This window comes from Gorilla gorilla, chromosome 19, assembly GCF_029281585.2.
Source record: "Gorilla gorilla gorilla isolate KB3781 chromosome 19, NHGRI_mGorGor1-v2.1_pri, whole genome shotgun sequence".
Classification (NCBI taxonomy): domain Eukaryota; kingdom Metazoa; phylum Chordata; class Mammalia; order Primates; family Hominidae; genus Gorilla; species Gorilla gorilla.
This window is the reverse complement of record NC_073243.2, coordinates 15,761,394-15,780,001: the sequence shown is the minus strand read 5'-3', so window position 1 is coordinate 15,780,001 and position 18,608 is coordinate 15,761,394. Positions and strand designations below refer to the sequence as shown.

At 43.9% G+C, this 18,608-nt stretch overlaps 1 protein-coding gene across 5 annotated transcripts in view; it reads left to right on the top strand.

Annotated features, from left to right (window-relative positions):
- Window positions 1-18,608, top strand: part of VPS53 (VPS53 subunit of GARP complex) — a 200,504-nt gene that overhangs the window by 77,417 nt on the left and 104,479 nt on the right. For all 5 annotated transcript variants that reach the window (XM_031003546.3, XM_055367078.2, XM_004058206.5 and 2 more), the window contains 3 exons: window positions 13,433-13,511; window positions 16,828-16,971; window positions 17,719-17,861. In XM_031003546.3, coding sequence (XP_030859406.1) covers window positions 13,433-13,511; window positions 16,828-16,971; window positions 17,719-17,861 — 366 coding nt within the window. The remainder of the gene's footprint in view (window positions 1-13,432; window positions 13,512-16,827; window positions 16,972-17,718; window positions 17,862-18,608) is intronic.

The window sequence follows — 18,608 nt, the reverse complement described above, 5'->3', positions numbered from 1 at the left end:
GCCCCTTATCAGGCAGTGGCCACGCAGTCACGGAGATGTGTGTGGGAGCCGATCTCCAGTCAGTGGTACGGGTTAGAAAAGGTAAGACCCTTATCAGGCAGTGGCCACGTGGTCACGGAGATGTGTGTGGGAGCCGGTCTCCAGTCGGTATAAAGGAGGGGGTTGTGCATGGCAGGAACATGACAGAACTAACTTTTATTTGGCAGAAACCAGCATAGGGATTCGTTAATAACTCAAAATGGATCTGTAACCTAGATGTAAAACCTAATTCTAAAACTCTTAGAAGAAAACGAAGAGCAGATCTTCACACCACTGTATTTGGCAGCAGTTTCTTGGATATGACACCAAAGTCCTAGGCAACAAAAGGAAAACATAGATAAATGGGACTTTATGAAAAATTTTAAAACTTGTGCATGAAAAAACACTATCAGCAGGGTAAAATGGCAATGCACAGAATGGGAAGAATATTTCCAAATCATTTATCTGATAATGGATTAATATCTAGAATATATAAAGAATTCCCAGAAATCAACAGCAAAAAGCCAAACAACTCAATTAAAAAACCAGCAAAGGATTTGAATAAGCATTTCTCCAAAGAAGATAAATAAATGGCCAATAAACATGAAAAGGTGCCCCTGTTAGGATGTGAGGTGACACTGCATTGTGGTTTCCACCTGCATTTCTCCAACGGGCTTTTTAGGTTGATGCAGTCCCACTTGTTTCTTTTTGCTTTTGCTGCCTGTACTTTTGGTGGGCTCTTTGCTTTTCAACATTTGTTCAAAGAGGTAGTTTTAAAAATTTGAAGGAACTTAATAATCACTGTTATAATCACATTCCTGAAAAATAGAAAATCCAACATTCTATGAATATATTTCAGTGCTCCAAATGTTCATTATCACATAGGGTTGCTGCAAACACAGGAGGATTTACTTATCTTTTAGTTCATTTCACAATCTCTATTTGCAATAATTTTATGTAGGTTAATACAGAATATGTGCTATTAAGTAACACTAAAAAGGCTGGGTATGGTGGCTCACAGCTGGAATCCCAGCACTTTGGTAGGCCGAGACAGGCAGATCGCTTGAGCTCTGGAGTTCAAGACCAGCCTGGACAACATGGTGAAACCCTGTCTCTACCAAAAATACAAAAAGTGAGCTGGTGTGGTGATGTGTGCCTGTGGTTCCAGTTACTTGGGAGGCTGAAATGGGAGGATCACTTGAGCTCCGGAAGTGGAGGCTGCAGTGAGCCGAGACTGAGCCACTGCACTCCAGCCTGGGCAAGAGAGCAGACCCCTCTCGGGAAAAAAAAAAAAATAACACTAAAAAGAGCACAAGAGGAGACAACTTCTTATTTTTATTTTCAGTGCTTGACTAGGATTGTTTTTTAAAGAGGTACTAAACGTTTGAGAAAAGTCCAGACTTCTTATTTTTAGCATCCTTTCTGGTGAATTTGCTTCCCTTATGTTTACGTGCTGATGGTAGAACCATCTGGAAATGATAGAAATAGCTATTTGTTGTAAGGGGCGGGAGATGGCAGGCGGGTTACCACCCTCTGCATTGCTTCCATTTCTCAAATTTACTGTCTTGCTGTCTGTAAAGTGTAGAAGTCATGTGAAAAGTTGTGTTCTAAAATCTTTGTCTGTACATTTGAAATAGGAAGTTCATGAGCCTTGATTTAAGCATAGCTAATTCTTCCAACTACCCTTCTGGCAAATGCTTCCATGCTTAATGTAGCATTGGAGGAAAGAGTTTTTTCTTTAGCATCTTTACATTTCAAATCCTCCTGGCCTAAGCATGTCCATGAAAGGGAATGTTTCTAGTCATCAGTCAGTATCTCCCAATGAAGAATGGAAGAGTCTTACATTCTCTTGAAAGCCATGAAACTCTTGAATGAAAATATATTTTTCACAGCCATTTCTAACCTCTTATAAATGTGAGAAAGGCTTGGCAGGTCTCATGGTGGAGTGAAAAAAGAACTCAACCTGGAAATGGACAGGCCTGCACAGCTCTATGGCCTCGACAAGTTCCTCCTGGGCCTCCTGGGTTGCCAAGTATGAGTGTTGTCCTCGCTTTCCAAGTATGGGTGTTGTCCTCACTTTCCAAGTATGAGTGTTGTCCTCGGTTGCCAAGTATGAGTGTTGTCCTCGCTTTCCAAGTATGAGTGTTGTCCTCGGTTTCCAAGTATGAGTGTTGTCCTCGGTTTCCAAGTATGAGTGTTGTCCTCGCTTTGCAAGTATGAGTGTTGTCCTCGCTTTCCAAGTCTGAGTGTTGTCCTCGGTTGCCAAGTCTGAGTGTTGTCCTCGGTTGCCAAGTATGAGTGTTGTCCTCGGTTGCCAAGTATGAGTGTTGTCCTCGCTTTGCAAGTATGAGTGTTGTCCTCGCTTTCCAAGTATGAGTGTTGTCCTCACTTTCCAAGTATGGGTGTTGTCCTCACTTTCCAAGTATGGGTGTTGTCCTCGCTTTCGAAGTATGAGTGTTGTCCTCGCTTTCCAAGTATGGGTGTTGTCCTCGCTTTCCAAGTATGGGTGTTGTCCTCGCTTTCCAAGTATGGGTGTTGTCCTCGCTTTCCAAGTATGGGTGTTGTCCTTGCTTTCCAAGTATGAGTGTTGTCCTCGGTTGCCAAGTATGAGTGTTGTCCTCGCTTTCCAAGTATGAGTGTTGTCCTTGGTTTCCAAGTATGAGTGTTGTCCTCGGTTTCCAAGTATGAGTGTTGTCCTCGCTTTGCAAGTGTGAGTGTTGTCCTCACTTTCCAAGTATGAGTGTTGTCCTCGGTTGCCAAGTATGAGTGTTATCCTTGGTGATCTCAGAAGTGTCTCATGGGGTCACTCAAGATTCTAGGCTGAGACTCTTTATGGTGTCTGTTTGGAACTGTAGCATTTGACTAATTAACCATGCTGTTTAGAAGACTGTGGTTTGGGAGGGCGGTATATTTATTTGGGAACTGTTGGGGGTGTTTTCTTTGGGACTGTCACTCACAAGGTAACAAAAGTCTCAGGGCTACTTTATCCACAGATATCTGAACAATGTTCATAATTTGCTGTCTGTCTGCGACTCCCCCTTATGAAAAGCTGAGAACACCTTTAGGAAAGGGCGCCTTGGAACAGCCCTGCAGTCACGTGGCATGGAGGATGCCAGAAACCACCTGGTTGACTTTCCTTTCTGGGCAGCACAATGAATCTTTTGTTTCTGAAGAGTGACCCATTTGGGGTTGCCACCATGCAACAGGCTGAACTTACTTGGATGCCAGGAGGAATTTTTGTTTTCCCTGTTCTCTATGAGTTGTAGGCGGACTTTCACAAGAATGGCTAGGAAATCAGTTGGGCATGGTGGCTCACGCCTGTAATCCTAGCACTTTGGGAGGCTGAAGTGGGCAGATCGCTTGAGCCCAGGAGTTTGAGACCAGCCTGGGCAACATGGCAAAACTCCATCTCTACAAAAAATACAAGAATTAGCTGGATGTGGAGGTGCACACCTATAGTCCCAGCTACTCAGGAGGCTGAGAGAAGGGAGGATCACTTGATCCTGGCAGGTTGAGGCTGCAGCGAGCCACAAATGCACCACTGTACTCCAGTCTGAAAAGAAAGGAACGACTAGGAAATCTTGGTAGTTCGGGACATATATGTGCTTTGCTGACAGTTATCAGTTGAGCTACCTCTTTGTAGTGGGAACTTTTCATGGTTAGAAGAGGAAGGAGTTTAAAGGAATGAGGCCAAAGATACATTCTTTCAAGTCTGTTGACTTCTTTCTAGAATCCTATTTAAGCAATTGCTTATAAAGACTGCAATTCACATCTCACCCTGAAAATGCATGGGATTGAGGTTTGGGTCTATAGATACCATCAGTGATGTCTGTAAGGGAATGGTTGCTTTATCTGATTCATTGATAGCCACTTCACAAACTGCTGTTGGTAGAGGCTGGGTGCAGTGACTCACACCTGTAATCCCAGCACTTTGGGAGGCCGAGGCGGGCGGATCACCTGAGATCAGGAGTTCGAGACCAGCCTGGCCAACATGGTGAAACCCTGTCTCTACTAAAAATACAAAAAATTAGCCAGGCGTGGTGGCAGGCGCCTGTAATCCCAGCTACTTGGGAAGCTGAGGCAGGAGAATCCCTTCAACCCAGGAGGCGGAGGTTGCAGTGAGCCGAGATTATACCATTGCACTCCAGCCTGGGAGACAAGAGTGAGACTTCGTCTCAAAAAAAAAAAAAAGAAAAAAACTGCTGTTAGAAACATTGACATTTATATGCGTATCCTTCTGCTCCAGGATTAAGCATACATCTAACCTCTAGCCACCTGTAAAGCCAGTTAGCACCGTAAGATGGGTGTTGTGGAATAATCAGTACTGGAGAGGACACAGAATCATCTAGTATGGGCCGCTAGCCCCACCTTCTTATTTCACAGCTATTCAAAGTTGTGACCCACGGAGAGGAAGTGACTTGTGATTATGCGGCTCACTAGTAACATAGCCAGGTCCAGCCTATCTGAAGAGGTGACTTTGAAAATGAAGAACATGGCGACATAGGTGGTTCTAAGATGGCTGAATAGGAACAGCTCCAGTCTACAGCTCCCAGCTTGAACGACGCAGAAGACAGGTGATTTCTGCATTTCCCACTGAGTTACCAGGTTCATCTCACTAGGGCTTGTTGGACAGTGGGTGCAGGACAGTGGGTGCAGCCCACCAAACGTGAGCCGAAGCAGGGCAGGGCATCGCGTCACCCGGGAAGCGCAAGGGGTCAGGGAATTCCCTTTCATAGACAAGCAAAGCTGTGACAGACGGCACCTGGAAAATTGGGTCACTCCCACCCTAATACTGCGCTTTTCCAGCAGTCTTAGCAAACGGCACACCAGGAGATTATATCCCGTGCCTGGCTCGGAGGGTCCCACACCCACGGAGACTTGCTCATTGCTAGCACGGCAGTCTGAGATTAAACTGCAAGGCGGCAGCAAGGCTGGGGGAGGGGCGCCCGCCATTGCTGAGGCTTGAGTAGGTAAACAAAGTGGCCAGGAAGCTGGAACTGGATGGAGCCCAGCACAGCTTAAGGAGGCCTGCCTGCCTCTGTAGACTCCACTTCTGGGGGCAGGGCATAGCCGAACAAAAGGCAGCAGAAACCTCTGCAGACTTAAATGTCCCTGTCTGACAGCTTTGAAGAGAGTAGTGGTTCTCCCAGCACGGAATTTGAGATCTAAGAACGGACAGACTGCCTCCTCAAGTGGGTCCCTGACCCCTGAGTAGCCTAACTGGGAGGCACCCTCCAGTAGGGGCAGACTGACACCTCACACAGCCACGTACCCCTCTGAGATGAAGTCAGGCAGCAACATTGGCTTTTCAGCAGTATTTGCTATTCTGCAGCCTCCGCTGCTGATACCCAGGCAAACAGCATCTGGAGTGGACCTCCAGCAAACTCCAACAGACCTGCAGCTGAGGGTCCTGACTGTTAGAAGGAAAACTAACAAACAGAAAGGACATCCACACCAAAACCCCATCTGTACGTCACCATCATCAAAAACCAAAGGTAGATAAAACCCCAAAGATGGGGAAAAAACAGCAGAAAAGCTGAACATTCTAAAAATCAGAGCACCTCTCCCCCACCAAAGGAACAAAGCACCTCGCCAGTAATGGAACAAAGCTGGACGGAGAATGACTTTGACGAGTTGAGAGAAGAAGGCTTCAGATGATCAAACTTCTCTGAGCTAAAGGAGGAAGTTTGAACCCATCACAAAGAAGCTAAAAACCTTGAAAAAAGATTAGACGAATGGCTAACTAGAATAACCAGTCTAGAGAAGTCCTTAAATGACCTGATGGAGCTGAAAACCATGGCACGAGAACTATGTGACGAGCGCACAAGCTTCAGTAGCCAATTCGATCAACTGGAAGAAAGGGTATCAGTGATTGAAGATCAAATGAATGAAATGAAGCAAGAAGAGAAGTTTAGAGAATAAAGAGTAAAAAGAAATGAACAAAGCCTCCAAGAAATACGGGACTATGTGAAAAGACCAAATCTACGTCTGATTGGTGTACCTGAAAGTGATGGGGCGAATGGAACCAAGTTGGAAAACACTCTGCAGGATGTTATTCAGGAGAACTTCCCCAACCTAGCAAGGCAGGCCAACATTCAAATTCAGGAAATACAGAGAACACCACAAAGATATTCCTTGAGAAGAGCAATTCCAAGACACATAACTGTCAGATTCACCAAAGTTGAAATGAAGGAAAAAAATATTAAGGGCAGTCAGAGAGAAAGGTTGGGTTACCCCCAAAGGGAAGCCCATCAGACCAACAGCGGATCTTTCAGCAGAAACTCTATAAGCCAGAAGAGAGTGGGGGCCAATATTCAACATTCTTGAAGAAAAGAATTTTCAACCCAGAATTTCATATCCAGCCAAACTAAGCTTCATAAGTGAAGGAGAAATAAAATCCTTTACAGACAAGCAAATGCTGAGAGATTTTGTCACCACCAGGCCTGCCCTACAAGAGCTCTGGAAGGAAGCACTAAACATGGAAAGGAACAACCGGTACTAGCCACTGCAAAAACATGCCAAATTGTAAAGACCATCCATGCTAGGAAGAAACTGCATCAATTAATGAGCAAAATAACCAGCTAACATTATAATGACAGGATCAAATTCACACATAACAATATTAACCTTAAATGTATATGGGCTAAATGCTCCAATTAAAAGACACAGACTGGCAAATTGGCTCAAGAGTCAAGACCCATCAGTGTGCTGTATTCAGGAGACCCATCTCACGTGCAAAGACACACATAGGCTCAAAATAAAGGGATGGAGGAAGATCTACCAAGCAAACGGAAAACAAAAAAAGGCAGGGGTTGCAATCCTAGTCTCTCATAAAAGAGACTTTAAACCAAGAAAGATCAAAAGAGACAAAGAAGGCCATTACATAATGGTAAAGGGATCAATTCAACAAGAAGAGCTAACTATCCTAAATATATATGCACCCAATACAGGAGCACCCAGATTCATAAAGTAAGTCCTTAGAGACCTACAAAGAGACTTAGACTCCCACACAATAATAATGGGAGACTTTAACACCCCACTGTCAACATTAGACAGATCAATGAGACAGAAAGTTAACAAGAATACCCAGGAATTGAACTAGCTGTGCACCAAATGGACCTAATAGACATCTACAGAACTCTCCACCCCAAATCAACAGAATATACATTCTTCTCAGCACCACATCGCACTTATTCCAAAATTGATCACATAGTTGGAAGTAAAGCACTCCTCAGCAAATGTAAAAGAACAGAAATTATAGCAAGCTGTCTCTCAGACCACAGTGCAATCAAACTAGAGCTCAGGATTAAGAAACTCACTCAAAACCACTGAACTACTGGAAACTGAACAACCTGCTCCTGAATGACTACTGGGTACATAATGAAATGAAGGCAGACATAAAGATGTTCTTTGAAACCAATGAGAACAAGACACAACATACCAGAATCTCTGGGACACATTTAAAGCAGTGTGTAGAGGGAAATTTATAGCACTAAATGCCCACAAGAGAAAGCAGAAAAGATCTAAAATTGACACCCTAACATCACAATTAAAATAACTGTAGAAGCAAGAGCAAACACATTCAAAAGCTTGCAGAAGGCAAGAAATAACTAAGATCAGAGCAGAACTGAGGGAGATAGAGACATAAAAAACCCTTCAAAAAATCAATGAATCCAGGAGCTGGTTTTTTGAAAAGATCAACAAAATTGATAGACTGCTAGCAAGACTAATAAAGAAGAAAAGAGAGAAGAATCAAATAGATGCAATAAAAAATGATAAAGGGGATATCACCACTGATCCCACAGAAATACAAACTACCATCAGAGAATACTATAAACACCCGTATGCAAATAAACTACAAAATCTAGAAGAAATGGATAAATTCCTGGAAACATACACCCTCCCGAGACTAAACCAGGAAGAAGTTGAATCCCTGAATAGACCAATAACAGGCTCTGAAATTGAGGCAATAATTAATAGCCTACCAACCAAAAAAAGTCCAGGACCAGACAGATTCACAGCCGAATTCTACCAGAGGTACAAGGAGGAGCTGGTACCATTCCTTCTGAAACTATTCCAATCAATAGAAAAAGAGGGAATCCTCCCTAACTCATTTTATGAGACCAGCATCATCCTGATACCAAAGCCTGGCAGAGACACAACCAAAAAAGAGAATTTTAGACCAATATCCTTGATGAACATTGATGCAAAAATCCTCAATAAAATACTGGCAAACCGAATCCAGCAGCACATCAAAAAGCTTATCCACCATGATCAAGTGGGCTTCATCCCTGGGATGCAAGGCTGGTTCAATATATGCAAATCAATAAATGTAATCCAGCACATAAACAGAACCAAAGACAAAAACCACATGATTATCTCAAAAGATGCAGAAAAGGCCTTTGACAAAATTCAACAACCCTTCATGCTAAACACTCTCAATAAATTAGGTATTGATGGGACATATCTCAAAATAATAAGAGCTATCTATGACAAACCCACAGCCAATATCATACTGAATGGGCAAAAACTGGAAGCATTACCTTTGAAAACTGGCACAAGACAGGGATGCCCTCTCTCACCACTCCTATTCAACATAGTGTTGGAAGTTCTGGCCAGGGCAGTTAGGCAGGAGAAGGAAATAAAGGGTATTCAGTTAGGAAAAGAGGAAGTCAAATCGGCCCTGTTTGCAGACGACATGATTGTATATCTAGAAAACCCCATCGTTTCAGCCCAAAATCTCCTTAAGCTGATAAGCAACTTCAGCAAAGTCTCAGGAGACAAAATCAATGTGCAAAAATCACAAGCATTCTTATACACCAATAACAGACAAACAGAGAGCCGAATCATGAGGAACTGCCATTCACAATTGCTACAAAGAGAATAAAATCCAACTAGGAATTTGGGAATCCTAGGAATCCAACTTACAAGGGATGTGAAGGACCTCTTCAAGGAGAACTACAAACCACTGCTCAGTGAAATAAAAGAGGATACAAACAAATGGAAGAACATTCCATGCTCATGGTTAGGAAGAACCAATGTCGTGAAAATGGCCATACTGCCCAAGGTAATTCATAGATTCAGTGCCGTCCCCATCAAGCTACCAATGACTTTCTTCACAGAATTGGAAAAAACTACTTTAAAGTTCATATGGAACCAAAAAAGGGCCCGCATTGCCAAGACAATCTTAAGCCAAAAGAATAAAGCTGGAGGCATCATGCTACCTGACTTCAAACTATACTACAAGGCTATAGTAACCAAAACAGCATGGTACTGGTACCAAAACAGAGATGTAGATCAATGGAACAGAACAGAGCCCTCAGTAATAATACCACACATCTACAACCATCTGATCTTTGACAAACCTGACAAAAACAAGAAATGGGGAAAGGATTCCCTATTTAATAAATGGTGCTGGGAAAACTGGCTAGCCATATGTAGAAAGCTGAAACTGGATCCCTTCCTTACATCTTATACAAAAATTAATTCAAGATGGATTAAAGACTTAAATGTTAGACCTAAAACCATAAAAACCCTAGAAGAAAACCTAGGCAATACCATTCAGGACATAGGCATGGGCAAGGACTTCATGTCTAAAACACTTAAAGCAATGGCAACAAAAGCCAAAATTGACAAATGGGATCTAATTAAACTAAAGAGCTTCTGCACAGCAAAAGAAACTACCATCAGAGTGAACAGGCAACCCACAGAATGGGAGAAAATTTTTGCAATCTACTCATCTGATGAAGGGCTAATATCCAGAATCTATAAATAACTCAAACAAATTTACAAGAAAAAAACAAACAACCCCATCAAGAAGTGGGCGAAGGATATGAACAGATGCCTCTCAAAAGAAGACATTTATGCAGCCAACAGACACATGAAAAAATGCTCACCATCACTGGCCATCAGAGAAATGCAAATCAAAACCACAATGAGATACCATCTCACACCAGTTAGAATGGTGATCATTAAAAAGTCAGGAAACAACAGGTGCTGGAGAGGATGTGGAGAAATAGGAACAATTTTACACTGTTGGTGGGACTGTAAACTAGTTCAACCATTGTGGAAGACAGTGTGGCGATTCCTCAAGCATCTAGAACTAGAAATACCATTTGACCCAGCCATCCCATTACTGGGTATATACCCAAAGGATTATAAATCATGCTGCTATAAAGACACATGCACACGTATGTTTATTGCGGCACTATTCACAATAGCAACGACTTGGAACCAACCCAAATGTCCATCAATGATAGAGTGGATTAAGAAAATGTGGCACATATGCACCATGGAATACTATGCAGCCATAAAAAAGGATGAGTTCATGTCCCTTTTAGGGACACAGATGAAGCTGGAAACCATCATTCTCAGCAAACTATTGCAAGGACAAAAAACCAAACACTGCATGTTCTCACTCATAGGTGGGAATTGAACAATGAGAACATTTGGACACAGGAAGGGGAACATCGCACACCGGGGCCTGTTGTGGGGTCGGGGGAGGGGGGAGGGATAGCATTAGGAGATATACCTAATGTAAATGATGAGTTAATGGGTGCAGCACACCAACATGTCACATGTATACATATGTAACGAACCTGCACATTAAGCACACGTACCCTAGAACTGAAAGTATAATAATAGAAAAAGGTATACATAATAATTTAATGTAAAAAAATTGAAATGAAGAACATAGCAAGGAAGTCTACAAATCAGAGACTGGTAATTTTTCCTCTTTTTTGTCTCTGGTGATACCAGGTGCTGTCACAGGCTCTGGTTCTCCTTTCTGCCACCTCAGTTCCAGAGTCACCAAGAATTCAGAGTAGGGTATAGTTTGGGCCAGAGGCTCTCCTTTCTGCCACCTCAGTTCCAGAGTCACCAAGAATATGGAGTAGCAAATAGTTCGGGCCAGGGGCAGAGCCGGGCCCATCAGTGTCATTGAGATGGCCAGTAATCCTGAGAATGTGACTGTGGGTGCCCTGGCTAGCGGCGGGACTTCCCCTGTGAGGAGAACTCCTTCCTCTTCTAACCATGAAAAGTTCCTACTGTAAGTTCCCTGTGGCTTAGGAGGGAACTGGTGCTGTCTGTGTGCTTCCAAGAAGAGGGTAGGAACAGGGGGGGCCTGAGCCTCTGGAAGCTGTCTTGTGACCTGGCACCACAGCAGGCTGTGTGCTGCCTCCTCGTGTGCGCATCACAGGAAGCTCCGAAGTACAATTTTATTCTTTTCTCTCATGTCAAAGTTCACACTGAAGGAATGTCTCCCATTGTCTGTTGGACAGCTCTAGACATATGGCCCTGATTCCAATCTGGAGGTGGCGGCTATTCCAGTAATAGCCTCATCTGGATCATTCTGGCCTCCTTGAAAACTGACTCAAAAGGGTACAAACCCACCTCTAAGAGTGGTTTTAAAAGTTTTGAAGATACTGGAAAAACTTTGGAAAGTATTTGGAATAAGGTATAATTGTAACCACGCCACGGAAAAAACAGATTGTTTTGGGTCATGCCTATCCCCTCATCTGAAAAAAAAATCTCAGCAGGTTGCCAGACACTCCTTAGCAGCCAAAGAAATTGTGGTTTTGAGCTGTTGGCTATTTCTAGAAACTTCATAAAGTTAATTCTGAAGGAACAGGGTGGAGACCAAGAATGGAAGTGTGCTCTTTTAAGGCATTTTTAGCAACCAGACAGTATTTGCCTCAGGCTCAGGAAGCCCAGCAGGGCCTGAGAGTCTTGTTCCACTCTAGCTCTGCAAGGCTGGCCGGTGCACGGTGGCCACCAACATCGGGCAGCTGGTGGGAGATGCAGAGCGTGTGATCGATTGTGGGGTGTGATCGATTGCGGGACGTGATTGCGGGGCCTGATCCATTGCGGGGCGTGATTGATCGTGGGGTGTGATCCATAGCGGCTTTCCATCCTAGCCGCTTCTCCTTTCTGCCCTTGCATTCAAGTACACGCACAGTTCTTGAGCTCCTAGTACACTCACGGCCACTGTTGAGTACCGGCCTCCCCTTTCTAGCTGGTTTTCCTTGCAGTTCCGTTTTCATATTCACAAACTTCTGAACTTAAATGATCACTCAGTGGCCCTCAGTTTCCTTTAGCAGTTCATTTTGTCACTTGGCTCTTTTTGTTTTTACCTTAGAAAGCATTCTTTTCATTTATTTGTTTAAAAACTTACGAGCTTGTTGGTTTCTGGGTTAACAGGAAACCCAAAACACTGCAGCTGCATGGATCGAACTGGACGTGATGTGAAATGAAATAAGCCAGACACAGGAAGACAGATTCCTCATGTTCTTACTCATATGTGGGAGCTAAACATTTTCACAAGTAAACTCATGGAGATAGCGAGTAGAACGCTGGGTCCCAGAGGCTGGGAGGCATAGCAGGGAGGCGGGGAGTAACTGGGATGGCTCCTGGGCACAAAAATACAGTTAGAATGATACGATCTAGTATTTGGTAGAACAATAGGGTGACTACGGTTAACAATTTATTGTATATTTAAAAATAACTAAAAGATTGGAATTGGAATGTTCCTAACACGGAGAAGTAACAAATAACTTGGGGTGATGGATACCCCAGTTACCCTGATTTGATCATTATACGTCGTATGCCTGTATCAAGACTTCACAGGTACCCCATAAATATATATATAATGATTATATACCCATAATAATTTTTTACAAAACACCCTAAAACATGATGGAGCCCTCTTGCCATTCTGTACTCCAAGGAGTAGGACAGCAGTTACACCAGTAATCCAAAGTGGATTTATTTGTTGTTGTTTGTTAGTGTTTTGTTTTAGAGCCAAGGTCTCCCTCTGTCACCCAGGCTGGAGTGCTGTGGTGTGATCATAGCTCAGTGTATGTTCAAAAGTCCTGGGCTCAAGAGATCCTCCCGCCGCAGCCTCCCGAGTACAAGTGTGTGCCCCCGCACCTGGGTACTTTTTATTTTAGTTTGTTTTTCGTGGAGACTGGATCTCTCTAATGTTGCCCAGGCTGGTTTTGAAATCCTGGTCTCAAGTGACCCTCTCACATCAGCTTCCCACATGCTGGGATTCCAGGCGTGAACCACTGCGCCCAGCTAGATTTATATTTGATGTGGATGTGATTCTATAACATTTTCCCACAGCATGACTATCCCCCAGTGGAATTGTATAAAGATTAATACATATGACCTCAGGTAAAGGGTTGGCCTAGAAGAATTTTGGGGATATAGAAGATTCACCCTGAGAATACCTTGGATGCCTGGGTCCTGCTCATCAACCTGTCACTTAACTAGTATGTGACCTCTCACCTCATGGACGTCTCTGTACCCTTCCTGGCCTTTCTCGAAAGACTTCAGCCCTTCCGACCCTGTGGATCGATGTGTAGTTACATAAGGATATGATGCCAGGTGATGATATGTTCTCTCTTCCTCACAGAGTGAAGGCTGCACAGACTGAGTTAGGACAGCAAATCCTGGCAGATTTTGAAGAAGCGTTTCCTTCCCAGGGCACCAAGGTACTGCTTTGCGTTTCCCCAGTCTTTAGAGATGATCACCTTCCTTGCTGAGCTCACGCTCACCCCAGTCACCATGTGGTTATCATTCCAGTCATGCTCGCTGGCAGCTGCAAATCCTTCTGCTGCAGGTTCAGGGTAATGAGACCACCCTGGATTTTAAATGTCCCTAGGTGGTGGCAGTTCCTCCTCTATTTCCTCCCAGCCTCAGAAAGAGAGGATTTGTTTGGGCTTAATTTGATGTAGGTCTCAAACCGTCTATCTTGTCTGCCCTGTCAATTCCTTTTTTCTCATGGCTGTATTTAAAAGAAATCTTCATGCCGTGGTGTTTTTGGGATTGTTACATAACTTATTGGTTTTGGTTTGGTGAAAAGACAACTGGGTGGAGCATCCACCATCTTATGTAACTCTCAGAGTGATACAGTGAGGAGCCTCACTGTTACTGACCATAAGCCTGCTCTTCGGAATTCATGCCCTTGAGCTCTCTCTGGTAGCAGAGCTGTTTGTGTTGTGTCTGCAAAGCCCACAGCATTTCACTTGGGAGCTGTTGGTTGCACTTCTCATGTAACAAGCTGCCATCCTGCTTGGGGAACTGCTTTTAGCTCCACCCTTCCAACTGTAGCAGATGCCATCTTAGCGCCTAGCATGTGTCGGACAGGAAAGAACCCATACAAGACTTTTTCTCTATTATTTGAGCTATTTCAAGAGAAAGAATTGTTCAAGGCAGAAATATACTGAAGCACTTAGGGGCAAGGAGCCTCACCCTACTCAGTGGGTGGAGATGGGGACATACATTCATTTACTGATCCAAGGAACATTTCCTGCATCTGCTCTGTAATTCAATAACTGGAAATATCTTAATTATTTTTTCTTTGTGTTCCATAAAAGAAATGTAGGAAGTAAGTGGGAGTAGTGGCCCCAGCTTTTGCCCATCACTTTCTATAGGAAGCCCGCTCCTGATTTTAATGTCTTCACATTTTGTGGCTGTCTGCTAGTAATCAGATGCTTATTTGTAAAGCACTTTCCTTGGAGAACCTCATATTCCTTAGTCATCTGATATAACTGCAGGGAGGGAGTAGATATTGGAAAGCCATTAGTCCTATTTATTACATGAGGAAAATGAAGGTCGAAGTAAAAAGGGATTGTGAGGATATTCGCTCATGAGAAGCAATGGGCTCTTCTTAGGACAAGGTTAGCCTCACGTGTACTCAGCTGCCCATTTCAGGTTTTTTTTTTTTTTTTTTTTTTTTTTTACGGAGTTTCACTCTTTGGCCCAGGCTAGAGTGCAATGGTGTGATCTCAGCCCACTGCAACCTCCGCCCCCTGGGTTCAAGTGATTCCTGCCTCAGCCTCCCAAATAGCTGGGATTACAGGCACCTGCCACCACACCTGGCTAATTTTTGTATTTTTAGTAGAGACGGGGTTTCTCCATGTTGGCCGGGATGGTTTCGAACTCCCAACCTCAGGTGATCCACCCGCCTCAGCCTCCCAAAGTGCTGGGATTACAGGCATGAGCCACCGTGCCCGGCCACCCATTTCAGTTTCTGGAAGTTTCAGGAAGATGTGGATGAAGCACATCTTTATTATTTAGAAGAGGCCTGCTTTATATTTTTTTCCCAGATTCTACCAGGCAGATGAAATTAAAATGGTTCTCTTTAACAACATGCCTCCCTTTTCTCTGGCATAATGACTTCGTGTGTGTGTGTGTGTGTGTGTGTGTGTGTGTGTGTGTGTGGTTTTTTTTTGTTTTGTTTTTAGTTTTCTTTTCTTTTTTTTTTTTTTGAGATGGAGTCTTGCTCCGTTGCCCGGGCTGGAGTGCAGTGGTGCGATCTCGGCTCACTGCAAGCTCCACCTTCTGAGTTCATGCCATTCTCTTGCCTCAGCCTCCTGACTAGCTAGGACTACAGGCACCTGCCACCACGCCCGGCTAATTTTTTTGTATTTTTTTTTAGTAGAGATGGGGTTTCACCATGTTAGCCAGGATGGATCTCGATCTCCTGACCTCATGATCTGCCCGCCTTGGCCTCCCAAAGTGCTGGGATTACAGGCGTGAGCCACTGCGCCAGCCTAGTTTTCTTTTTAAAGACTATGGGCTTTTCTCAAAGGCCTTGTGTTACTATTTCCATTTCACAAATGGAAATGAAGATTTTTAAAAATTTTTCCAAGGCACAACCTAGTAAACTCTTTGTAAATGAAAAAATCTGAACCCGTGAACCCATAGGTTTTGGCGTCTGTGACTTCTCTATCAGGTCACTTTCATCCTGAAGTGAGAATTGAGAAGTTAGGGTGTTCAGCAGATGACATAAAAACCACTCAGCATGGAGTAAGTCAACATTTTAAAAACTCAGGTCTCAGGCAGCTTATATAACACTTTAGAAACAGTGGAACTTCAGTTGAGATGGATGGAATTGGAAAGAGTTGACAAAAAATAAAATAAAGATTTAGAAGAACCTTACTTATCACCTAAAGTCTATTATTTTTCATATGAGGCCGAGTAAGTGCTCCAAAGCTACATGCATGGCTTTTTAGCCAAGCCAGGAGTAGATTCCAAGTGTTCTTTCCACTGTAGTCCACTCAGCCAGTCATGTTCACTCAGTGACGTACTGTAAAGAAAGTCTCAGCAAAACTTTGGTCATTGAATTGCTTTTGGTAACAAAGACCTTCCCGTCATGATGCGTCAATACGGCGCCTGGTATCTTTCCGGTGTTCGCTCAGGTCAGGAGGCCGGTATCACAGCATTTTCTCTTTGGCTGCCTTTCTAGGTGGTTCACTATTGTGAAACACATGTCGTGGCTTGGAACCTGGTTTTATGTGTTAAGGGAGACCACACTGTTTGGCAAAAACATAGCACTTTAAGAACAGGAATCCCAGAGGCTGGAGTCAGGGAAGAGTGGCACATGTGGAGTGAGGCTGGTGGCATTCCAAATCTTAGGAGAGAGGCTGGTGGCATTCCCACTCTTAGGCCTCTTCAGCGGCATCTTGCGACATCAGAGACCAGTGGCATTCTGACTTTTAGATCTCTTTCAGTTTTGGTTTGCAGAAAGTCAAATTTCCCGTGATCATCACTGCCCGTTTCCCAAAATGTCTCATTGCAGATTCACAATGTAGTTTTTCTGTCGCTTGCTGTAAAACGAGTGTAAGGATTCCATCCTCGAGGAGCAACAGGTAACTGACAGATCCAGCCACAGTAGAAAGAATGAGTGTAAAGGAGCAGGAGTAAGACTAACAATGCATAGAGACAACAAGTAGTGGCTGTGAGAAGCCATGAGGTTTAAAGGTTGTTTCTGGCTTTTAACCTGGTGCATGTTTGTTTTACTAGAGACCAGGAGGACCCAGCAATGTTCTACGAGATGCATGTCTGGTTGCTAATATTCTAGACCCCAGGATCAAACAGGAAATCATCAAAAAGTTTATTAAACAGCATCTGTCAGAGTATCTGGTACTTTTTCAAGAAAACCAAGATGTGAGTATTGACCAAATTAGATCAGATGTAACATTTGAATTTTATTGAAACATGAGTGCTGTCAAGCCTACTAATTTAGACCTCGTATTACATGACTGTCCGACAGTGTTGGTTGTTGAGCTGTGAGTCCTAGGGGCTGACTTTATAGTTCTTAACCATTTTGAGGTCACTGACCCTTTGGAGAAATTCAGAAACATGCACCTGTGCATAAAATTCTGCATATAGTTTCTGGAAATGTATAGACCCCTGAAGGCCAATCATGGACCCCAGGTTAAAAACCTCTGGATTTTGTGTGTGTGTGTGTGTGAGACGGAGTTTCGCTCTTGTTGCCCAGGCTGGAACGCAGTGGTGCAATCTCAGTTTACTGCAACCTTGCCTCCCGGGTTCAAGCAATTCTCCTGCCTCCCCCTCCCAAGTAGCTGGGATTACAGGCGCCTGTCACCACACTGGGCTAATTTTTGTATTTTTTAGTAGAGACGGGGTTTCTCCATGTTGGTCAGGCTGGTCTTGAACTGACCTCAGGTGATCCGCCGACGTCGGCCTCCCAAAGTGCTGGGATTATAGGCGTGAGCCACTGTGCCCAGCCAAAAACCTCTGAATTTTTAAGTAAAAAATCAAGTTAAAAAGGTAGCCTAGATTCTTTAAAACCATGAGAAATACAGAGGTTGGTTCCCTTTTGCTTGTTTACTTAAACTGCCATTTCTACTTCTAACCACTGGGGTGGCTTTTGATCTCCACCTTCACCAGGTTGCCTGGCTGGACAAAATCGACAGACGCTACGCCTGGATAAAACGCCAGCTTGTGGACTATGAGGAGAAATACGGCCGCATGTTTCCACGTGAGTGGTGCATGGCTGAGAGGATTGCGGTGGAGTTTTGCCATGTGACAAGGTAGATGCCAGTTCTCTACTGGTTCTGTGGTTAATCAGATTTTCACCATCGGTTCCCCAGTCTCTAATGGTTCCATGTTGTCCTGTGGATTTGATGCCACTTCCAGACCCCACCAGATGACTAATATCATCCTCGTACCCCACAGTGGCCCCACCAGCTGCTCCCTCTGGCCCCATCTTTGCTCTGGGACTTTCCGTGGTGTAGTTCTTGCCTCAAGCCGTCTCTACCTTCTCCACCAACTCAAGGCTTATACACCAGATTGACCTACAGTGATTCCTCTACCCCACGTTTTCCCCTAGTCGATATCGCATGTATCAGTGTGCTGTGTATATATCCCGTCATCATTTTTATTTTCTGACTTGCTAGATAGATAGTTCCATAGAGACAGGGTAGTATCTACCTTAATGATATAGCAGACACAGAGGAAACATTTGTTGAATGAATTTCCCACTCCCAGTACAGTGTGTATAGCCTCTGGATAGTTCATAGAGCTTTTATTTCAAGACAGAATCACTCTGTCACCCAGGCTGGAGTGCTGCAGTGATACAATCCTGGCTCACTGCCACCTCCATTTACTGCATTCAAGTGATTCTCATGCCTCAGTCTCCCAGGTAGCAAGGATTACAGGTGTGTGTAACCACACCTGGCTCATTTTTGTATTTTTAGTAGAGATGGGGTTTCACCATGTTGGCCAGGCTGGTCTTGAAGTCCTGACCTCAGGTGATCTGCCCGCCCATTTTAGCCTCC